The sequence below is a fragment of the Lacerta agilis genome, chromosome 4, assembly GCF_009819535.1.
Source record: "Lacerta agilis isolate rLacAgi1 chromosome 4, rLacAgi1.pri, whole genome shotgun sequence".
Classification (NCBI taxonomy): Eukaryota; Metazoa; Chordata; class Lepidosauria; order Squamata; family Lacertidae; genus Lacerta; species Lacerta agilis.
This window is the reverse complement of record NC_046315.1, coordinates 49,038,494-49,062,579: the sequence shown is the minus strand read 5'-3', so window position 1 is coordinate 49,062,579 and position 24,086 is coordinate 49,038,494. Positions and strand designations below refer to the sequence as shown.

Below are 24,086 nucleotides of genomic sequence, written 5' to 3'. Positions count from 1 at the left end.
TAAGATGCTGTCTAGGTTTGTCATTGCTTTCCTCCCAAGAAGCAGGCGTCTTTTAATTTCGTGACTGCTGTCACCACCAATGAGTACTCAGGGCTGATTTCCTTCAGAATGGATAGGTTTAATCTTCTTGCAGTCCATGGGACTCTCAAGAGTGTCCTCCGTTGCTGTATGTAGGCTTTATTTTTTATCTTATATTTTGAAAATTTACATCCAGATTTCCCCCCTCCTTTAAATTTTTTTGGGGCCCCCAAGAGAGTGGGGCCCTAAACTATAGCTTGTTTAAGCTTATACGTAATCTGGCGACTTGTTCTTGAAGAAGCTTGCAGACAGTCTAATAATATCGACACACGGGAAGAACAGAGGAAAGTGGAAGAACCGGGGGGAAGAATAGCCCCGTATTTAGGCTTATAAAAGTGGTTGGGACCTAGAAGGCAAACGGGGTTGAACTCAACCCCCACGAGCCACGTCTCGAGCTCCCTTGGAAGGCTCCGAAAGCGGTTATGGAAGAGGCGTGATTCGGCGGAAGAAGAGCCAAGTATAAGCGAGGGAGGCGCGAGAGGGGAGGAGACTCCCGTCTCCGCCGGCGGCCTCTCCGCCATCGAACCCGGAAGCGCCGTCCCTCCTTTTCCCACGTCTGTTGCCCGGGACGAACTGCCTTGGGCCGGGCTGCCTGCTTGCTTCCGACTTCGCCGCCGCCATGGGAGGCAAGAACAAGCAGCGAACGAAGGGCAACGTGCGGGTGAGTGAGGCCGCCGTCGCTCGCGGGGCGTGTGTGTGTGTGTGTGTTCGCCCCCGGAGGGAACTGTATCAAAACGGCAAGAGCTTCCCCCATCCAGCACGGGCCTGCTTTCCCTTTGGCGTACACGTATAGGAGAGCCTGTTCCCACAGCCTTCTCTTTAAAGGGCTGCGTGTTTCAACGTCTGTCGGGGCAGGGAGGAGAGGGGAAAGAGGCGCCCTATGCCAACACAAGCAACATAAAACCCTCTAAAGGGAGGATGAACTCTTACTGCCCGGGGCCTTTTAGCGGTTGCAAGTTTGTCAATATTGATTCGAGTGTGATCTGGATACTAAGGATAATTGAAAGCACGACAGTTCTCAGAGGACAATTTTTTTGCTAGGGCTTCTTGATTTTCTTTGGTCACGCCACGTCCATATGATCTTGAAATTGTATTTGACAATTAATGCGGACGAACCCCGTCATTGGCTCCGTTACTGAACTTACAGGAATCGGTTTCCCTCCCCACTTTGCCATAAACGTGTAATGTAAAGAATGGCTCCATCCCTTTCTACTTCAGTCTCTTTCCCTGCTATTACTGTGAGTACAGCTAATCTGTGTTCACCTAACACACTCTGTGTTATATATTCCTGGTATGGTGGATAAGAGTACTGGACGTGACTTGTGTTCCAATCTATGCTTAGCAATGAAGCTCTGATCACTACAAATAAACACATGCAACTGTATACCAAGTTGTAAATTATCAAACTGGTAATCTTGTCATCTGTATTGCCCTGTCAAGTGTTAAGGAGAATTTTAGCACTCTCCTGCTCCTCAAGTTTCTAAGTTAGGTGTTGAAATGTGGTAAAATTATCCTTATCACTTTGTACAACAATACAGATTGACAGTTTTCCAAGCAATTACATGTACCCTACAGACACGGGGCGCGCTGTGGTCTAAACCACAGAGCCTAGGGCTTGCTGATGGGAAGGTCGGCAGTTAGAATCCCCATGACTGGGTGAGCTTCTGTTGTTTGGTCCCAGCTCCTGCCCACCTAGCAGTTCAAAAGCACGTCAAGTGCAAGTAGATAAATAGGTACCGCTCCGGTGGGAAGGCAAACTGCGTTTCCGTGTGCTGCTCTGGTTCACCAGAAGTGGCTTAGTGCCCGCATGACCCGGAAGCTGTCTGCAGACAAATGCCGGCTCCCTCGGCCTATAGAGCAAGATGAGCATGCAACCTCAGAGTCATCTTAGTATGTTGCAATTAATTTGTTACCTGTATTCACATAATCCTTCAGCCAAACCAATTTACAGGTTTATTGTGAGGATAAGGTAGCTAGAAGCTCTGCAAAGCCTCAATTTTTAACAGGCTTAAATGTAATTAACTGCATAGATTTTTGCTTTAAGATCATCCTGTATTATCTTCCTGTTTCCCTCCCCCCCCAACACTGTTCAAGTGTTTATTCCACGAAGGAAGTAGGGGGTTGGCTTCTTACAGACACTCAACTCGTCCCACCTTTGAACTCCACATTTTTTGGAACAAGGGCAGGAAGTCCACATGTGTACAGTCCCTTATGAATATACTTGAAAAATAGAGTGTGCGGACACTGTGCATAATCTACTGAATGTGTGGAAATCAGGAATGGGACTTGTTGGTGTGTTCCCCATTCTTGTGCCCATGTGTTCATTCCTACCTTTGATAGGTGTTTGAACAAGGCTTCTGTAGCTTTGTTATCTTTGCCTCTTCCTGCTCTCCATTTCTTGTTTTCCCCATTGTTGAAATGTAGGGCAAAATCACTGTGATCTTTTCTCCCGGAACCTTCACACTCACATGTTCTTGTTAAGCCCTGGTTTGGCTTGTTGTTATGTGCTAACAGGCTCACTGTGTGTATCTGGCAGGAGAGGGATGGACATGAGAGTTCCCCAACAATGCAGTCCAAACTGTTCTGAATGTAAACATAACAAGAATCCTGTAGTAGCTTCAGGGAAAATATAATTATTGCGACAATTTTAAGATTCCAGGACTCGTCGTTTTTGCTATAACAGACTTGCATGGCTATTCTTTTGGAATTTATCTAAAATGTAGAATTCTAGAGAGAATAGAGTTGTGAGCACAGAAAAAAGTGTTGGGTTAAGACTTGAACAAGCAGCAGTGCAACTAATGGGAATAATGGTATTGGGCCAGTTGGATTAGTTATTTCAGTCATAAGACATAGAATTGCACAAAAATATGCCCCAAAATGGTTGTCGGTAAACAGAAATTTTAGAATTGTTCTGTAAAAGTAAGCTCTCGGTTTCTCTCTCTCTCCTTTTCTTTCAAAAAATAGCCCTCTAGCAGTGGTAGAGCAGCAGAACTTCTTGCCAAAGAACGAGGAAGTGTTCCTGGGTTTGTTGGCTTCGGCACATCTTCAAGTGACCTAGGCTATGTCCCTGCGATTCAAGGCGCTGAAGAAATAGATAGCCTTGTGGATGCTGACTTTCGAATGGTGCTGAGAAAACTTTCCAAGAGAGATGTTACAACCAAATTAAAAGTAGGTTTGTTGTACTGCTCTTAAATGCCTATTGATTATTTATTGATATGCTGCTTAAAGCAAGTTTAGACAAATAACATGAGGATAGAAATACATCAAAGAAAGAAATAGTTACTTTCTAACAAATGGTTTGTTGCATTGTGTGATTTGTTTAGCTGCATATTTTAATGGTTAGGCAAGCCTAGGATTGCAACTTTATTTGGAATTAAGACCATCTAAACATGATGGGGCTTGCTTATGTAAACAAAGTATAGAATTCACCCTTAGTCTTTGGGTTATCAAGTGATTCACAAGGTACCAGGCTGTTTATCCTATACATGCGTATATTCAGAAGTAAGTCCCACTGAGTTGAGTGGGACTTACTCTCAGGGAAATGCATATATGCTTGCACTGATAGTGTTTGAAGGGTAGGAATGGAGGATTTCAACAAATACTTGATATCCTTCCTTTTATATGTTGTTTAGCCCTTACATGGTTTTAGCTTGTTCTGTAAAATAGTTATCCAGAGCTGATGGAAATTGATGTGGAAAAGATTACCCCAGTCTTTAAAGTTGCATGTGTAGAGTCAGGTGCAGTCAGAAAGCATATGGGAAGGATAATAGGTTATCAGTGTTTGGAAATCATGCTCATTTTCTCTTTTTAATTTCAGGCTATGCAAGAATTTGGAACAATGTGTAAGGAGAGAGAAACAGAGATTGTTAAAGGAGTCCTACCTTATTGGCCTCGAATTTATTGTAAAATATCTGTTGTAAGTATTAAACTCTTGGATTATGGCAAATATGGACAGGTTTATATCTCTGACAGTTGTCAAAGAAATCAGTGCAAGGTTCTATTGTACTGGGGGGTATGATTAGTTTTGAAGAAAGTTGGTGACTTGATATAGAACTACTTTGTGCTTTATGATCGACTCATATTTACAAAGGAGTATGGGAAAGCCTGAAATAATATTGTATACCTTGGTTTTTAAATGTCAGGATTGATGCCAAGTAGCTTTTGATTTTTTTGCCCCAGAAACTGAGAGACTAATATAAATACTGAGCTCTTAAGTGGTATACCTGTATAGTATGCTTGTTTATTTATATATATAGTTACCTATAGTTTCCCCCCCAATATTCATTGTAGGATCATGATCGTCGGGTCAGAGAAGCAACACAGCAAGCTTTTGAGCAGCTTATTTTGAAAGTTAAGAAACATTTGGCTCCTCATTTAAGAAGTCTTATGGGACACTGGCTGATAGCTCAGTGTGATACTTACTCTCCTGCAGCGTCAGCAGCTAAAGTGGCATTTGAAAAAGCCTTTCCACCAAGCAAGCAGCCTGAAGCCCTAGTATTTTGTAAAGATGAAATTCTGAATGTGAGTTTTCCAGTCTGTATGACTATGTTAAATGTTTATGTTAGTTACATTTTGGCTTTTAAAAAGAGTGAAAAGAACCAGGCAGAGGGTCTTCTCGGTAGTGGTGCCCGCCCTGTGGAATGCCCTCCCATCAGATGTCAGAGAAATAAACAACTATCTGACGAGAAGACATCTGAAGGCAGTCCAGTTTAGGGAAGTTTTTAATGACTGAGGTTTTAATGTATTTTTAATATTTTGTTGGAAGCTACCCAGAGTGGCTGGGGAAACCCAGGCAGATGGGCGGGGTATAAATAATAAATTGTTGTTGTTGTTGTCACATTAGATACACATCTAGTTTTGAGTTTGATTCTTAATTACATCAAATATATATTCTGTTCTTTTCTAAATTATTTCAGATACAGTATGGACAGAGAAAGTTTTGTCTAAAACCAGGATCATAGTTTACACTATAATTAGTTTCAAGACAAACCAATTTTATAACCCATGGTTTGAAGTTAACTTGTTTTGAGACTTAGTATTAAACTATAATCCCCAGTTCAGATGAAAAGGCAGGCTGCTATTTTACTAAAAACAGAAGAAAAGCTTTTACGTATTTTCTTGACCACACAGGAGCGGGAGGCAGGAATGTGTGAATCCAAGACTTGCTGCAGCTCATACCCATCATGATACATCATAATGCATTGTGATGCTCCAATGCGGGCAGTGAATATTAGTGAGAGAGAAAAGGTGTTACAAATGCAAATTCATTTTTCTTGTTGGTCTTTGTAGCTACTGATATTATCAAACTAGACGCTATGATGCTCCTGGCATGCATAGTTGAGCTTGTTTAACAAAGAGGGGAAAAATACACAAAGTCACACATTTGTTCCTCATTAATTTCAAAGTGATTTACAGTTTGGGAAATTCTAAGATGAAAGAAACAAAATGTCGTAAATTTTTTTTGCTTTATAAAACTTAATATTAACTTTTCTATGAGAACTGCATAATTTTATTTTCCATTTAAGGACATCTAGTTGATTCTTCTCTAGGTACTCCAAGATCACCTTTTGAAAGAAACACCTGATACACTAAGTGATCCACAGTATGTACCTCTATATAAATATGCTTGTTTTGTATACATTCACAATAAATATGTAAAACTTGGAAGCATATTTCAGAACCATTATATCAAATTATGGGAAGCATTTCTCCCTCTCCAGAATTTTGTGTGCATATATATAAAGGAGACTTCCTCATTCACTTAAATAGAAGCCCTTGCATATGTGGGAGTTTTGTGTGTACTATATATCTATCTTGCCTTCAGAGCACTGCTGGATCAAAGCAATAGTATGCTTAGAACACTGCCTTCTTTTTAATATTTCATAGTCAATGCAGATTGGTCTAGTAGTTTAGTTTGCTTGTGAGAACTTATGCTTGAACATTTTTGTTGTAATTTTGCTTCCTGACAAGGGACATAGAATGTCTAGAGTGAATTAGAAGATGGATTTAACTTGGTAGTGCAATATTGGTAATGATGCTTAAAAAAAGCTTTTCATTTTTTCTAAGACTAATGCTGTTTCACAGACCTCTCAGACTGATATTTTTTATGTATATGTACAATGTGGGATATTCAGAGGAGAACTAGCTTTCAGAGTGAGGTGCTATCCTTTTTAACCAATGATTTAAAATCAAATATGAAAATTATGGTCATGACTGAACTTATATATATAGCTTATATATTCAATTATTTTGTTTTAATAGAACTGTGCCAGAGGAAGAAAGGGAGGCCAAGTTCTTTCGAATTCTAACATGTTCTTTGTTAGCTTTAAAGAAATTGATTTGTATGTTACCTAGTAATGAGAACAGTTCATTGGAGGAGAAACTTAAACCTCTGCTGACTCAAAACAAATTTTGGAAATACGGGAAGCACAACTCACCACCGGTATGTTTACCTTTTTGTACACTTTCTAAAACGGATCTTAAAAATGGCATAAGTCGTGATTATCTGTACTGAACCCTTTGCTTTAATTCAATTTTTTTTTTTTGCCTTTTCATATACATTGCTGAATTCTTACATGGATTGCCCAAGATATGGAGGTCACAAACCTGTTACAGTCCATAGTGTTTGCTTGAAAATGTTTAAATTTCCCTCTCCTTCCTCTCCTTCAGGTTCGTTCAGCTTTTTTTGAGCTGATTTCTGCTTTTTGTCAGTACATTCCTGAGTCAATGAAAGCTGAAGCTTCAAGAGTTTGCCCAGCAGTTCTTCTCAGCATTGATGACAGTGATGCCATTGTATGCCCTGCTCTTTGGGAAGCTGTACTTCATGTCCTTACTTCTATTGAGGTAATACAGTGGGCTAAATGAATGGAAGCATTATTTCTCACAATTCTCAGAGACTTGTTTCCAGGGGTCAGCAAACTTTTTCAGTAGGGGGCCGGTCCACTGTCCCTCAGACCTTGTGGGGGGGCCGGACTATTTTTTGAAAAAATAATGAACGAATTCCTATGCCCCACAAATAACCCAGAGATGCATTTTAAATAAAAGCACATTCTACTCATGTAAAAACACCAGGCAGGCCCTACAAATAACCCAGAGATGCATTTTAAATAAAAGGACACATTCTACTCATGTAAAAACATCCTGATTCCTGGACTGTCCGTGGGCCGGATTTAGAAGGCGATTGGGTCGTATCCGGCCCCCGGGCCTTAGTTTGCCTACCCATGTATGCAGACTGTGCTTCTTTAAAAATAATTGATATTATTCAATGCGTAGGCACAATCTTATTCCCATTGCATGCTTCTCTGTAGTTCAGCTAGCACACTCAAAAACCTTTGACATTTTTACTCTTTCGTTAGACTGATAATTCACAGATCAGTTTCAGTAGATCTGTTTATGTAGACCCAGGACCCACAATTATTACAACTTGCAATATGTGAAATGTAGGCTGGGTAGTTTTGCAAAAGTTTGATCTCTTGGCTGAATATTAATTTCAAAAACTTGGAAAATTGAATTCATAAACTATGTCATTACTTTGATGTAGAAGCAAATATTATATAGGTCCCAACTTCCTGAAAAGAGGTCTAGTTTAAGTTCTGTTGAAATATCACTGCACTTAACATTTATGTTCCTGTTGTCTCTTAGAACATTCATTATCTTTCAAATTTGTGAGCATGTCAAATTAGCATGCTTCTTTTGCAGTGTGATCCACAGGGCTACTCCATGAAACAGATTATGCATTTGTTAGGTTGCTCTTTCCAAGCTAGCTGAGTAGTTTTTAATTTACTTCTGAACCTTGTTTTGTTCTGTAGGATTGTTGGAGTCATGTGAATGCAAAAAAGGGAGTCCTGCCAAAAATATGGGCAGTCCTTCGAGAAGGAGGACGAGGTCTTGCTACAATTATATATCCTAATCTCTTGCCTTTCATTAGCAAGATACCTCATGGTATTACAGAACCGAAGCTGGACTATTGTAGAACGTTTTTCACCACCTTCATTCAAGGGTATGAACAACTAGTTCTTGTTTGATTAAAGATTGCCATGTGCGTGTTTGGAAATGAAGGGGATTGTATAGTGGGTAATATCCAAATGGGTTGTATCCAGTGGTGTTGCAGGAAGGGAGAACATTTTCACCTTCGCTTCCCAGATCTACTTCACCTGCTGTGTGACACCATCAAATGCATCCCATAATTTAAACAAATTTAAAATTTGTAGATGCTAAACATCAGTGCTCTGTATACTTCAATAGTAACTTCATACTACTTCATAGTAATACATTGATAACTATTTTAAAAATATTGTTCTTTGTTCTTGTAATCTAGTTCTGTGTTTCTGATTTTCCAATCAGTGTACTTTCAGCACAGTGTAAAGCTATAGCATTCACTGGGAAGAATTCAACATAGTGCTAAGGAGACCGTTCTATCAGCACAAGCTTGCAGGCACCTACTAGTGGGACCTGTTAGTTAAATCAGGCTCTTTAATTACATCTGAATTCAAAACTATAAATGAAATTTATTATGTTTCTCAATTTTGTGTTTGTCTAGGTTGATGACTGAAAGAGCTATGGCTAGCCGTTCAGAATGTTCAGCAATCATTTCGGCTTTCATGGAATGTTTACGATTTACAGTGCTACAGAATATAGGTGAAGAAGAAGAAGAAATTAAAATTCAAGAAATGCTTATAAATGATCAGGTATTCTTTTCATGGGAATATATCATTTACTTCTAATAATTTTTAGTAATTTGAGTTTTAGTCAGCTGCCTAAATGTCTGTAATGAAATGGCTAAAATACTCTCTGATGCAAGGATTTTGAATAGGAGATAGCCACAAGTGCCCTCTTCACCACCATTTTGACTGCAAAACTCCCTAGGGTAAAACAAATAAATATGTTAGATCACAGGTGGGCAACCCACAGACTCCCAAGTTCACTATCAGTTACCCAGCAACTTAAATTCCCTCCACCCCACTCTCCTGTTAGCTCACCAAACATTCCTTACAGCCTGCCTTGAATTACTCAAGTTACAGGCAAATTCACACCCACCCACAGTTCTCACCTGAGCTCCCCAACTAATTGTTTGGCAGACTGTGGGGAGCCCAGTTTAGACCGACAGCTGTGCTTCCCTCAGTCTGCTAAACAGCTGTTCGGTGCTGGCAAGTATACTCCCCTCACCCTGTCAATCAACTGGGGAGGGCAGCTCCTCATGTGCATCCCCTCCAGCTCATTGTTGTTAAGGATTGTGCTAACAGTTAGCTAAATGAACTAGGTCTGTGGTAAATACCTTTCAGAATATTTGTATTTATCTGTGCCTTTTCACTGCTGCTGCTGCTATAGCTATGCCTAGGGTTGCCATATTTCAAAAAGTAAAATCCAGGACACCTCAAAAGTTGTTGAGCTTTTCTTAGGGAGACCCCACAACTGTTGAGCTCTTTTTAGACAAACCCCAAAGTTTTGGGTGTTTACAAAAACACCCCCCAAAATGTGACTTCTACTGGACACCTTCCAGAAATCCCAGACATATGGCAGACCTAGCTATACCATCATCTTCTCCTTCTCACAACCCCCATTTTGTTAAGTTTTCTGTTTGCTGTGACGATTTTCTTTGCCTATGGCAACAGTACAGCAAATTAGGTAGCAGCCTGGACACATCCCACTTCTCCCTCTCCCACCTTGCTTTTCACCATACTTGGGTGTGTGGGTGGAAATCGCCAAAAGGAAGGGTCACTTTTTGTAGTGACGAACATTTTCTACATCATGCCCTAGTTTAATCTCTGTACTAAAATGAATGTATTTTCTCTTTACAGCTAGTTCCCCTCATTGACACAGTGATTAAAGAGCCCAGGTTACAAAATGGACCTTTGTTTTTTGAGGTAGCAGGCGTCTTGCGCTTTTGGAACACGCGAGCAGAAATTTCAAGTGGTGGTGGAGCTGCTCCCACTTTCCAGAGAATATTGTCGAACTTTTGGGATGGCCTTTCAACTATATGTGTGGGGCACATTGATGTAATAGATGCAGATGAGAAATCTTTGGCTGCTGTGTCCTCTTTGCTACAAATCCTTCAGAACCCAGAAAATAAGATAAAACCAAGCAAAAGAAAAGCTGTGAAGATCAGGTTTGCAGAAGATGATGAAGCTGAAAGCAACACTGAACATGAAAATTTTGTTGATATGAGAAGCAGCAATGATCCTGGCACTCTTATTCATGCACAACATCTTTCCCCTCTACAGAAAGAGCCTTTAGAAGATTTAGTTTGTAAACTTGCAGAACTGAGTATTGTGTATACCAATGAACAAAGGTCTGACCGGCACTTAAAGTTCCTCTCTGCTCTCCTCAGTAACTTTGCTTCCAGTAGAGTCTTCCAGGTGTTGTTGGAGAATAGGACCAATAATCAGGAAGTAGCAAAGCTTCAGTATGGAAATCCTTCTATCCAATTTCTCTATGAAAATCTAATTGATTGGCTGAAAGAAGACTGGAGAAAAGAGACGGATTTCTTGGTTGATATTTTGTATAGTGTCCTCCATTGCTGCAGCAATGCCCCAGAGAGAGAAAACATTCTAAATGACTTAACAAAGGTACACTTTCTTAAAAATAAGTTTCATAGAATTGTAGCGTTGGAAGGGACCACAAGGGTATTCTAGTCCAACCCCCTAATTTAGTCATTTCATATTGAAATTTAGAAAGTTAGGGTTGTATCCAACACAGCACGAGTGGAGATCCACTCATACAACAGGGCTTCCCCTTCCTCTCCTTTCTCCATGCACCCCCCAAATTGCCCAGTATGTTCTCTCCCAACCCCCTGGAGCACATTTTGAGGATGAGTTAGGCGGGGCTGCACAAAAAAGAAAAGGAGGGGGATATTTAGTGATGCAAGTGGGAGTCTGCTGCACAAGCCGAACAGCAGTGTGGGATACAACTCTGCTTTTCCACCTGAAGGATCCTCAAAAAGTTCAATAAAAAAATTAACAAACATTTAGAAACTGAGAGGAGCACACAAGCAAAATCAGCAGCATAATCAGTCACCTAGGGCAGAGGGTTCCACTGTCTGGGTGCTGCAGCTGAGAAGGCTCTGTCCCACATTTCCACCTGCCATGCTTCTGATGACACTGCAACATGGCTACTTTTATGGGGGAAATGTGGCTTGCCCACAGGAAGAACCACTCACAAGGAAGCCTCTCAGTTTGGCACTCATGAGAACAGATCTTCTGAAGAAACAGTCCAGTTATACTAAGCAAAAGAGAGGAGGGAGTTCTCTTGCAGCAGATTTATGTGTCCGTTTGTAAAAATATTTGTATCCTACCTTCCCCGCAAGGAGCTCAACTTAGGGAAGATTTGAACCCAGGTCTCCCATACCCTAGTCCAGTACTCTTAACCATTATGCTGCATTTGCTATAAATGTTAAATTTTTCGCACAAAATGTTTTAAGTTTCTGCTTGTCACATTGTTGATGTTCTCTCTTTTTTCTGTTTTTGTTTCAGATGGATCTGAAATGGAATATTCTTCTTCAGATAATTCAAAAGGTATATTCAAGATTTTTGTTGGGGTTTTTTACACATACTAGTTTTGTATGCAGAGAAGCATGAATTTAAGATATTTAAACAGACAGTTTTATTGCACTTTATGTAAATATCTGTCCCATTTTCTGTGTGTGCTTAAGATGAAAAAGCCCTTTCTGTGCTGAATCACTTGCACAATTGGTAATTAACTATAGACACATGTCTATATAGTTTATAATAAATAGTACAGTATATTTGGACATTAAATAATTAAACCACCACTAAAATATGCATTGGTATTTTTAATGTTTTAGGCATGTTCAAACTCAGAGAAACATTCATTGAGTTCTGCTTGGTTGAAAGGAGATGTGTTAGGAGAAAAGCTTGTAACTCTGGCTGATGACTTGTGCAACACAAGTTTGAAAACGATAGTAGCTTCAGCAGAATCTTTTCATTCAGAAAGATGGACTCTACTAAGCTTGGTGTTATCTCAGCTTATTAAAAATGGTAGGTGGCTTTAGTTTACTTGAGAAAATAATAAAATTATCTGCAAGAACTGGCAGACAGGCTTGTCATGGGTGAGAGGTGTGAGACAATAGTGGTGTCAAGGTGAATAATATAATATTGCATTTATTCTTTATAATATCCCAGTAAGAAGCCAAGGTTCAGGGCTTCAGAGATATGGAATGCCAAAAGCAAGTAGCTGATTAACATACACTTGGCAGAGATCTTGCTAGCCAGTTGACCAAGATCAAGTCTGTCTGAACCATAGCTAAGGATTTTTGTACATGGGAAAGACTCTTTGACTCATATGCTCACTATTCCATTCCTTGAAATTTTCATGACTGTATCCATGCATTAAGTCAGAATACTAACTATCTGGATCTGATAAACTTAGCTCCACATAGGAACACTTTTGCAGAAATTAGATTTAATATGATGCCCTCTGCTTTTTTGGATGGTCATTGTAAGAAATTATGCTTCAGACAACATATTTTGTAAAACCGTCACAGACGATATTGTTCATTATATTATTCAGTGCCCACTTTATAAAGATCCCCATGAAAAATATTTGTTGGAGTTTAGTTTCAGGGAGAACTTTGTTTCACCTAGTAAGTTTGTTTGCTTTTTGCTGTTTGATAAAGGAACACACAAAGTAACATAATTTTCATTATTTGTGTTGGGGACCAGGAAATTGAGAGCTAAATTTGTACTCAATGCTACATGCGTTTTTTGTTTTCTGTTATTGTATGGCTTATAGCTAAACAAATACAGTGCAGTATTACCTACCTATCTGCCAAAGGAAGAATCTCAGAGCTGCTGGCCCAGTTTCCTCAGGCTGTAAGCACTGTAATTTCAGCATGCACACATTGATCACGGAGTAACTTAAAATGTGCCTTTTTTTAAATCAACAGAGTCCTTGATTGGTGAAGTTTATGTTAAAAGGATTATTGATAAACTTCAAGCAGCTCTGTCTAAAGCAAAGGATCTTTCTGAAGCTGGAAACACAGAACCATCGGTGTCTTTCATCTGTGACATAGCCTCTAACTTTTTCAGCTCAGTTAAAGGATGCTTGTTGATGCCATCATCAGAAGATTTGTTGCTCACCATTTTCCAGTTGTGTGCACAAAGCCAGGATACAACACATTTGTCAGGTATTGCAGAAAAAATCTATGTTGATAATACCATATGCTGGACTATGACCCTCATCTTCCCTGACCATTGACTATGCTACTAAGGCTGATGGGAGTTGGAGTCCAACAGTATCTGCCAGCTTCCTTCCATTTGCGCAATAGAACTTCCATGGGGGAAGCGCTATAGCTCAGTGGTAGAGCATTTGCTTTACTAGCAGAAGGTCCCTGGCTGAATCCTAGCATCTCCAAATAGACTGTGGTTTGGGGCAAATGGTCTCCCAAGTCAAATGGGGAGGCCTGGCAGGCCAAATTTAGCCTGTAGACTGGAGGTTTCCCACCCCTGGTGTAGACAATACTAAGTTAGATGGACTAATAGTCTGACTCAGTATAAGGCAACTTCCTGTGTTGCTATGTTCCTCTTCTGGTGCATTCAGCTGAAGCAAAATATTGCTTCCAGTAATGCCTAAGTGCTGGTGATCATCCCTCAACACTCTGGAAGTGGCAGTTCCAACATTCAAGTGAAGAGAAACTGGCATGAGGTGAGGGAAGTCAGAGGAAAGATTCTAGCCTCTGAAAGTTGCCACTGCTGACAAGTACATTGACTTAGCATGGAGCAAGGGAGCTGGCTCAGTTGGGAGCTGCTGCCTCAAGGTGCCTGGACTGCCTTGAGGTGGCACTTCCCAAAGCCTTTGTGAGGCATATGGTGTGTGTGTGTTGTGGATTGCATGTGTGTAGCTTGCATGTGTATGTGAGAGGGGTGATCCCATGCTCATAAGTAGCTCTCAAGGACAGGATTCTGCTCTCATGCTCATGGATTTAGCAGTATGACTAATGCTTCCCCATTATGGTCAGAAGTTAAAATGTCCGGCCATTTCCCCCCCGTTGATGTAGATTTCCTTGTGAATAAGCTGAAGCACACATGGTTGTGTGGCTTAACTTCACTTGTGCATCACCTTAGCGATATGCATAAAGACAGCACCTTCCTGCAGAGATCTGCATTTTGGGTCAAGAACCAACTTCAGTCCTCAACGCTGGATGTTAAAAGGTAAGCAGTGCGCTGCTTAATTTCTTTGCTGGGGCTGCCACAATTTTAACAAGGCTTCGTCTTTTCACCAGGATTTTAAATCAAGATTTGAAAGTGGTTTCAAAACCTAGTTAAAATGAAATTGTTAGGAAATTCAGTGGTGCCGTAATAATGGAGGTGTGAGCCTTGACATTCAAGGTACAGTGGTGCCCCGCTAGACGAATGCCTCGCAAGACGAAAAACTCGCTAGACGAACGCATTCGTCTAGCGGAAGGCTGCCCCACAAGACGAATTTGTCTATGGGGCTGCCTCGTAAGACGAAAATTTTTCGTCTTTTTTTTCCGTCTAGCGAAAGCGCGGCTGTCATTGCCGCTTCGCTAGACAAAAAACCCGCTAGACGAAAATTTTCGCAGAACGAATTATTTTCGTCTAGTGGGGCACCACTGTATGTCATTGTATGGAAAGATGTGGAATATGATATTTTTTAATTACCTGGTTTCTTCACAGTTTGCAGGTTTTGATCACAGCAGTTCATGACTTGTTGACTAAACTTTTGGAAGCTGATAAAGTTCCTACTTATACTCTGAAGAATTATTTTGATTGGCTCACTCCAAGTGAGTCTGAATGGGAAAAGATGCGGAGATCTCTATCCAATGAGGTATATAAGTTTCCACAGTGTCATTGCATAGTGAATAGTTACTGTCAGCATTTGCAGTTAACTTCTTGGGGCCATTTTTTTTTTGTTGCTGTCACAAACATGCAGCTAAAGCAGGCCACCAGATTCTGCATGAAGAGCGCATGTTATGTATGGGCTGTAAATATGTCTCTTAATAATTAGTTTTATGTGTTAACTTTTAACTATAGCCAATTGTTGCTAACTGTTATTAAAATGTATAATATTAATGCAACATTCCTATTATGTGAACACTAATCAAAAAATTATTATCTTGTATGACTCAGAGGGAAATTGAAATTCAACTTTTTTTACTTCCTATGTGTTGCTGTAGTGGTTAAAGAAACCACTTTTGGAAGGAAGACTGAGTATGAATTGTGAAATACCTGAAATGGTGAAAGATCAGAAGCTTTGTTTCATGGAAAAACTTCCAAGCCACCTATGTACTGCAGCTCTGTTAAGCAGAATGACACTATTAATACTGGGAAATGGGGTTGAAAACCATGAAGTGGAAAGAAGCAAAACTGAAAATATCAGTAAGTGACAAGAAAGAAAGAAATCAAACTTTAAAAAAATCTTACTGTTTGCGATTTATAATTTATTTTCTTATCAGTTTCTGTAGGGTCCTGTTGCCAAACAGAAGTGTGACATACATTTATTTATGTAAAATATTTTTAAGGGGACAACTTATATTTGAAAACACTGAATTGATAAGGATATGCTAGGATTATAATTGAGTGGCATTTGTCATGCTTTTTGTGTTATGATTTACACTAGGCTTGTGTGTACATAACTTGAAATCACAGTTGGTTTAAAAGTGAATGTGCTGTGTGCTGGTGTATGGGTTGAAAATCACAGCAGCATAGCCCCTCCCTCCATCTTGCTGCTTCTAGGAGCTAAGCCATGGTTTGTCTTAGCATTATGTTCATTGTTTCCCAGACTCATTGTTCGTCTCCTTCAAACAAGCCACAAGTGGTAAGGCCAGAACAAAGCTTGATTACAACTTGAGGTTTTTATGGAAAAAGGCAAACAATGAGCACAGGTTCAAATGCAACTTTGAACCAAACCATGCCTTAGCTACTGGCAGCAGTGTCAACAGTAGGAGCAGAGAAGGAGTGAAGCAGCCATAACTTTTGCTCTGTGCATTCTGTGTGTATGCCTTTAAACTAGAGGTGGGGAACATTTGGCTCCTTAAGATCTTGCTAAAGTAAAACCCACATCATCCCTGGTCATTGGTCATGCTTGCTGGGGCTGCTGGAAGGAGTTGTTCAGCAACATCTGAAGAGCCAATGGTTCCCCACGCCTGCTTTAAACCACAGTTAAACTTAACTATAGTTTACAGTGGCACGTGAAACAGGCCACTGTGGTTTATTGCACAGAACTCCCACATGCACAGGCGTCCCTATTTATTTTAATTGTAGGGCAGAAAACTCTTTTGTGTACATGGAGACGCCTCCTGTTTTGAAATGAACAGGAAATACCTTGTGTGTGAAAGCTTTCAGTGCCATAAAAGTTCTGATATGAACAAGGAACTCCTGCCCTGCACAGTCTATTGTGTAGCCTAATAATTGGAGTGTTGGATTTAGAATTAGGTGACAAACGCATATATCCCCATCTCTGAGCTTCAGTTTACCTATCTGTAAAATGAGATTATAGTTGATTTGTGGGATAATAGAAATTTGAAACATGTTTATTAAAAGGACTTTGTACATTATATAAACAGCTTCCTCTGGTGATTGTTGCAGTATAAATTTTACCATGTTCAATTATATGTTTAATAACTATTACAAGGTTAGCAATGAATTCATTTGCTGGATTATACTATTCAGATATTGTTCTGTTGTTGTTATTCTAGTTGCAGAACAGCTATATGCCTTACAGTGGATTGAAGAACTAGCAAACCCACCCAGCCTTCTTATTGAATTCCTTCACCAGCTGCAAGTAATGAATATTTCATGTGAAAAATTATTCATACTCAGTAATACAAATGGCCTATTAAGAATATTATTCAATAGGTAGGTATTTTTTATTTTTGAAATCATTGTTTCTCAAAAAACAGACAATTGTTTCTCAAACAGCTTTCATTAGAAAGCAACAAATGTCCCAGTTCTTCCTATTCAGGTATCACTTTTGTTATCTAATCTGAAGGTTGTCTCCTTGTGAATTGTTCACATCAAGAATAAATAAAAACGAACATTTATCTTGTCTTTAAATAAACCAGGTTTATCACAGAAACTTTATTATTCCATAGATCAAAAGACTGTGGACGACTTTGGGCCTTAACCATGGCTAAATTGATAAAAACTGAGAATATTGCATCCTGTGAGATAAAAGGACTATTCAGTACATCAGAAAGGTATGATAGTAGGCTTGTAGTTTTTCTTAGACTGTGATCACACCTACTGCTGCCCCATTGATTAAAATAGGAAATGGGAGGAAAGGCCCACATTGTGTCTCACACTATAAAGAGAGAGGATGTGGCCAGCACTGCTCTGGTCCAAAATCAGATGGCAGTGATAAAAGTGCATATTAGTGATCATATAACTAGCCAGTGTGGTGTAGTGGTTAAGAGCGGTAGACTCGTAATCTGGTGAACCGGGTTCGCGTCTCCGCTCCTCCACATGCAGCTGCTGGGTGACCTTGGGCTAGTCACACTTCCTTGAAGTCTCTCAGCCCCACTCACCTCACAGAGTGTTTGTTATGGGGGAGGAAGGGAAAGGAGAATGTTAGCCGCTTTGAGACTCCTTCGGGTAGCGATAAAGCGGGATATCAAATCCAAACTCTTCTTCTTCTTCTGTTTGGATTTTCAAGCTTTGCTCCAAATTGGAGCCACTCTGTGATAAAGACCTTTGCCCTCTTCAAGAGAAGCACATGTATCACATGAGTATGAGGTGGAAATGATGCTTCACTGCACCTAATTCCTAAACAACATAGACAATAAACAACAATAGCTCTGAATTTGGATGGAATTAATTCACCTATAACATATATCATGCATCATGACTAGGATGAAATAAAGTTGTTGGGTCATAATTTGTTGGATGCAAGTAGCACAAAACAGTAAATATATTCTATATTGTTGATATGTACCGGTACTTAGGTATTTGCTGGTGCACGTGCTGCTTTTGGTGCCAGAAGGGGGTGGAATGGGGTGGAACAAACTAATGCACATCCCGCTGACATGCGCGGCGGCCAGGAATGCAACCTTCATGCGAGTGGGAAGTTGCCTGTACTGTCTTTCAGGCCATAACACCTTAAGGTGGCTCACATAATAAAACATTTAAAATCCATTTTTTTCCCTCCCCTCCCCCATCCCCAACAACAATGCAATATACCCCCCTGCCCCCGTAAAGAGATAAAATAGAAAATATAATAGTAAAATAGTAAAAGTGTGGTTAAAAGCTAGGTATTTAGAGCCTTTAAACAATCAACAGGAGAGCCTTATGGATGTTGCTGGCAGTTCTAGAAGCAGAGCTTTTATAGCTGATCTTAAGGTACAGTCATATGGGAGCAGGCGATCTTTCAGATAGCCCAAGTCATTTAGGGCTTTAAAGGTAACCAGCACTTTGCCACGGCTCTTCTGGGCCCCAATCAAGCTGGTACAGAGCTGGAGTTACATGCTCCAGTCACTTGGCTGCCACAATCAGCTGGGTGGCACATGGATAGCCTTCATCCATCTCAAAACACTCTCCTGACAACTGTTCACTATTTCTACAGCTTCCCTATGCCTAGTAGGTGTAAATGATGAGTGGCAGAGCTGTGAAAGACACTTTAGCCTGATCATCTTGGTTATTTCATATAGATGTTAAATAGCATGGGAAACAGAAATGGAACATCTTTAGCATCCCTGATCCCTGTCCCTATCTGCTTTAATTCCCTTTGGTGTAGAGTCCTGTCTGCTTCAAATAAATGCTCTGGGGGTCCTGGTTTGTGGTTGTGTAAATCCTATTCTTTCCCTGTTTCATGGCCCTTCTGAATTACTTTGCATTTTATCTATGGACATCATACTGATTTCCTGATTGTCTGCTGATGTGTTATTTCCTTGGACAGGTTTTTTCCATTAACGGAAGGCAACTTGCACACACTTCAGAATCTGTCTTCATTTTTACTCCAGGAAGACAAGGAAGAGCTTGTCATTCAGTGCACTGCTAAACTAATGACCTGCAATGAAAGTGGACTTTACAGTACTGATGGTCAGTGCTTTAAATATTATCTCCAATGTTTCATTAGCTTGTAGGAGTCAGATTTTTAATGCACCAATTTAATTACCGGTAGATGTTTGCTTGCCTTTGAGAATTGCTTCTGCTCTTCATTGAGAGAGGAAAAAGCTCTTGACGAGTCAGTGCATTGTTAAGTGCTTTTTCCAAGGTGCATATTATTAAGCATACTCATTAGATAAAGGGTAAATCTACGTTTCTTTTAGACAAGTTCTGACTTATTACAGATTGAAGAAAATGGAATATGTATGCCTTTTTAAAAGCTGAACATTAGGAATTATTTAACTTACCTTTTTCTGATCTTGCATCCAACCACCAGTGTTCACATCTTGTTCTGCTTCTAATTTACTGCTTTTCTTGTTGTTTTCAATTTAATGTGATATTTTAAATCTAGCATTTGACTCTGTTTTAGGAGCTTTTGGATATCTTGCTATTTTAAATTCCTGCTTGAATTGTGGAAGCATTGATTATGGAGATCTAATGCCTGGAATATTAAAAATCATCATATCCTGGCGAAATGACTATGAGGACAGCTTTCTTTTTAGCTGGTGGGTAGCTTTGTTACAGCTTTCTTTTTAGCTGGTGGGTAGCTTTGTCAATGAAATAACTGTTTGAAATTTGTGTAATTGTAAACAATATTTCTGAAGCAAGAAGCATACTTTCCTTTTTAGAGGATCTGCCATTGTCTTAATAGGCATTATCTTAGCAGAGGTATTTCTCCTGTGTGTGAGAGAAGGGGAAATTCCTCTTTGCTTTCTGCAGTGTTCACAAATATTGGAAAAAAAATACTATACAAAATCTGCTGCCTGATTAATTTCCGTTTTTGTCATTTTCCTCCCTGCCCCCAAGCAATCTACGGGAAGGAAGCCCACAGGTGCTTGGCTTGAACATAGAGATGATCCGGTTTATTTCTTTGTTGCTGAATGATCCTTCCTCTTTGCTGGAGAGTGAGTGGGATTTTGTCATGTGTTCCATGCTGGCCTGGTTAGAGGTAAGAAGCAAACTTAAATGTAGGGAATGATATTAAGGCCTCTGCATGAAGTCTTGAGAGTGCGGATATTTTTCTTTGTGAATCCACTGGGTGGCAGTTCTTGCCTTTGAGAAATCTAAAATATGCGGCAACAGCCTGTCATGTAAACTTAAGTAATATTATTGTATGGTTTTACTGTAAAATTGGCTACAGTAAATGTTTTGAACTTTTATGACGCAAAATTTTCAGAGCACATTTAAGATTATCTGAGCTCAATCTACTCCCGTGCACCAGTTCCACAACATGTTCAACAAAGCATAACTGGTAGTTTATTTTGCTAAAATATGCTTAACTGATAAATGTTTCACCTGACCTTATACAAAGAGGTATGGATAAAAATGTGGAACAAGAATGTTGTCAAAATGAGGGTAAAAGAAGAAATATAGAACATAGAATCATAGAATTGTAGAGTTGGAAGAAGGGACCATGAGGGTCCAATCCCCTACAATGGAGGAATCCTTCTGCCCAATGTGGGACTCGAACTCACGACCCTGAGATTAAGAGTCTCATACTCTTACCAACAGAGAGATCCTGCCATTCTCTCTATCATTACAGAGACAGAAGACTATTTGAATCTATTTTCATACTTAAAGAAATTGCTTTGATTTGTTATAGAAGGGTTTGTTGTCATTAAACTTTTAAGAAAATGTGTAACTTTTAGATTAATTTAGATTAAAATTATTCTTTGAATGGGTGTTATTGAAATCCCTCAGTTGTTGTTGTTTTTTTTTAAAGGAAAAATAAAACCCAACTTAGTGTTTTTCTTTCTTTTCCAGACAACAAGTGACAGCCGGGCAGTCTTTCCTGTTGCCCTTGTGCAAGTGTTTGCCTGTGTCAGCTGCGACTTGAGTGCTGCCTTGAGTGCTTTTTTCCAGGCAGCAACTCCTGAAATCACTGAAAAACTTCCACCAAACCTCATGGCTGAATGGCAGGAATTCTTTTCTGAAGGCATTCATAGTTTACTTTTATCTTTGCTGGTAAAAATTACAAGTAAGTCTGGCAAATGATACGTATACAATATAATATGGAAAAGTAATTGACTAATATTTTGGACACTCTGCTTTACTGCATCTTAGTTTTATCTAACAGTCTTAGAAATACAGAACTTTTCAGTGTCCAACACTGTTCTGCTTGTGTACCGTGGTGGTCTGTTCACTTGGTTAGGCTGTTAAGCTCATTGATAAAAAATGAGACTTTCAGCAGTGCTCTGGAAATACTTCACTTTTTGCAATCCATTCAGGAAAGCATGTAAATTTAGTGTGCTGGGTGCTTCCAGACTGTCACTGTTTTTCTGGAGGGATTCAAGGGCGTACTGGAAATTTAGGTTTATACAGTTAAAGTAGATTAAAACATTCTATCACAAGGAATCAAATTTTTAATGGATTTTTTTGTGGTTAGGAAATTGAATGGGAAAAATACTGAACAGTATGGGATGAACAAATTATTAATGGAAAGATGTTAGCAAGGAAATGAGGATGAATGCTCAGTTAAGTCCAAATGTAGTCTAACTACCACATAAACTTTATGCGTTCAAATCAAGATCAATAAATCAGAGGAGTCCTTTAGGAGTACAGCATCACATTTGTATGTTACATTATTTAATAGTTTTCCAGGAGGAGAACTAATAATTCCATAAAGTAAACTTGCTAAGATGAATTAAAATTGTGAATTCTCTTGTCTGAACAGGAAAAGAAAAAGATGCATTGGAAACATCATTTCAGAATTTCATGTTGAAATCTTTGGGGAAAGCTTTAATGTACATTTCAAAGGATCAGTTATTGAACCACAAACTTCCTGCCAAATTTGTTGCTGGCCAGAAGACAAATCTCCCTGATAAACTACAAACCTTGCTCAATACTTTTTCTCCAATGCTGCTCTTCAGAGCCAGACCTGTTCAAATCACAGTCTTCCATATTTTAAATAAGTAAGTTATCCCCTCCACACATACACTTTGATGTTGTTATAGCATAGAATATGTATTTAGAAATAGACCAGGGAACATATTAGCATAACCAATTGCCAGTTCATTACTGGGCTTACAGTAGCACCTTAAAGACCAACTAAGTTTGTTCTTGGTCTTTAAGGTGCTACTGGAAGGAATGTTTTTATTTTTTATTTTGTTTCAACTATGGCAGACCAACACGGCTACCTACCTGTAACTGGAATTACTGGGCTTAGTTCAAGGTGCTCACAATAGTTTGAAAGGTTCAGTCTTTCCAACCCGGAGCCTATGTAGGGCTTCTTGATTTCTAGGTCTCCTTCTCCCTTAAAGATGAAAGGCACATTGACTGACTACTGTTTCCACATCAAGTCCACCAGGGAGCTCCTACACTAAATGGTATTGGCCTCCTCAGAGGGACTGGTGACCACTATTGTCCTGTGTGCATCTGTTAGATCACTTTACTGATTCCTAATAAGGAGACTTACCAAGGTGGCATAGAGGAAGAGGGAGAGCAAAGGGATGAATGCAGAGTCTCTTTCACCCCTCTGCCCTTCTATCTTCTCCAGTTTTGAACTATTGTGTCCCTTATATTTATTTTGTCAGACACTAAATATAATAGGATGAGGGTAATGATGCAAGCTATTTCTTTGTAGCACCTCTGTAAACGGATGATTCCAATACATAATGGTGTACTTACTTGCTAGTAATATCCAATATTTAAATCCTTTTCAGAACGGATAATGTTGGGCCTTAAAAATATGAATAAAAATCACTGTTGTTTTAATTTTTCTGAATCCCAGGTTAATGTCTGACTTGCCTAAATTTGACGACGAGGATCTCAAATCCTATGGTGATGAAGAGGAGGAGCTATCCTTGTACGTTTCATTTTATTTATATAATGAACAAAGCAACTGCCTGTCATAGTAGAATGTTAAAATGTTTCAACCACATGCCAGACTTGGACTTTCAAGGCTTAAGTGGGAAGATGCACCTGTGATCTTGTGTTTGTGTGTGTACGTGCACGTCACATAGTTGCAGATGGTACATCCCCAAAGAACTGGGAAAGAGTAATGTTCTGTGTGTGTTCTCTTCTTCCTGATGTCTTCACATTTAGGGACGTAAGAACCTTGTTGGGTCAGACCATAGTCTCATCTGGTCCAGCATCCCATCTCTCATAGCCAACCAGATGCCTATGGGAAGCCCACAAACACAATGTGAGGGCGATTACTGTCTCCTGCCATTGAACCTCCAATCCTGGGGGGTAGTATATAGCTATCATGGCATTCTAAGTAGGGCAAGCTAGCCTTTAAACTGGGTAACACAGTCACAATTTTAAGCAGTGATTCTGCCTTGGGAGTAGCCAATTGTTTGATGTCTGTACAGATCTCTTTGCTCCTTGCTCTGGGCTTATTCAGTAGGGCTGGTTTAAGTTCCAAATCATATATTTAGACCTGGAATAAGTTCTTTGTCACCTTTGGTAGTACATTCTAGGTCTTGGCATCAAGGAAATGAAAATAAAATGAATTTCCCCTGGAGAAAAAGTCCTCCATTGAGGTGCTTGAGATAACATGGCATTGTTTAATGTGCTTACATGCTTGGTACAATGGAAACTGGTCTGAGTGTAAAAAATTTCCTCCCCTTACTTTAGGTCACCACCAGCAGCTCTTATGACTGTGCTTGCCACTCAGGAGGAGTTATTGGAAAACATCCTAGAAGGCATTCCGGTTGGAGAGTTTGCAGTTATTCAACCACTAAGTGATGAGTTTTGCCTTGTTTTAGGATACCTCCTCACCTGGAAATTAATACTAACTTTCTTCAAGGCAGCATCTTCTCAGGTGAATAAAAGGTTTTATCTTTATCTCCTCACCCTGTGACACACCCATGTACTTCTCCACATCCTTCTACTGACAAATGAATTCAGCTGTGTTCAGTTATTCCTAATCCACAGCAGTAGGAAATAATAAAGCCTTTTGCTTGAAAAGCATCATTAGTACAAATAAAA

General features: G+C 39.6%; 1 protein-coding gene across 1 annotated transcript in view; it reads left to right on the top strand.

Moving 5' to 3' along the window:
- Window positions 1-598: 598 nt before the first annotated feature.
- Window positions 599-24,086, top strand: part of LTN1 (listerin E3 ubiquitin protein ligase 1) — a 26,809-nt gene continuing 3,321 nt past the window's right edge. The window contains exons 1-25 of the mRNA XM_033146886.1: window positions 599-739; window positions 3,043-3,246; window positions 3,896-3,994; window positions 4,369-4,599; window positions 5,628-5,680; window positions 6,340-6,520; window positions 6,748-6,921; window positions 7,887-8,077; window positions 8,618-8,765; window positions 9,876-10,643; window positions 11,547-11,588; window positions 11,879-12,071; window positions 12,980-13,219; window positions 14,090-14,243; window positions 14,730-14,880; window positions 15,230-15,431; window positions 16,751-16,910; window positions 17,147-17,251; window positions 18,946-19,088; window positions 19,525-19,660; window positions 19,962-20,103; window positions 20,919-21,132; window positions 21,829-22,066; window positions 22,885-22,959; window positions 23,733-23,919. Of these exons, the coding sequence (XP_033002777.1) occupies window positions 698-739; window positions 3,043-3,246; window positions 3,896-3,994; window positions 4,369-4,599; window positions 5,628-5,680; window positions 6,340-6,520; window positions 6,748-6,921; window positions 7,887-8,077; window positions 8,618-8,765; window positions 9,876-10,643; window positions 11,547-11,588; window positions 11,879-12,071; window positions 12,980-13,219; window positions 14,090-14,243; window positions 14,730-14,880; window positions 15,230-15,431; window positions 16,751-16,910; window positions 17,147-17,251; window positions 18,946-19,088; window positions 19,525-19,660; window positions 19,962-20,103; window positions 20,919-21,132; window positions 21,829-22,066; window positions 22,885-22,959; window positions 23,733-23,919 (4,473 nt within the window). The 5' untranslated portion in view covers window positions 599-697. The remainder of the gene's footprint in view (window positions 740-3,042; window positions 3,247-3,895; window positions 3,995-4,368; window positions 4,600-5,627; window positions 5,681-6,339; window positions 6,521-6,747; window positions 6,922-7,886; window positions 8,078-8,617; window positions 8,766-9,875; window positions 10,644-11,546; window positions 11,589-11,878; window positions 12,072-12,979; window positions 13,220-14,089; window positions 14,244-14,729; window positions 14,881-15,229; window positions 15,432-16,750; window positions 16,911-17,146; window positions 17,252-18,945; window positions 19,089-19,524; window positions 19,661-19,961; window positions 20,104-20,918; window positions 21,133-21,828; window positions 22,067-22,884; window positions 22,960-23,732; window positions 23,920-24,086) is intronic.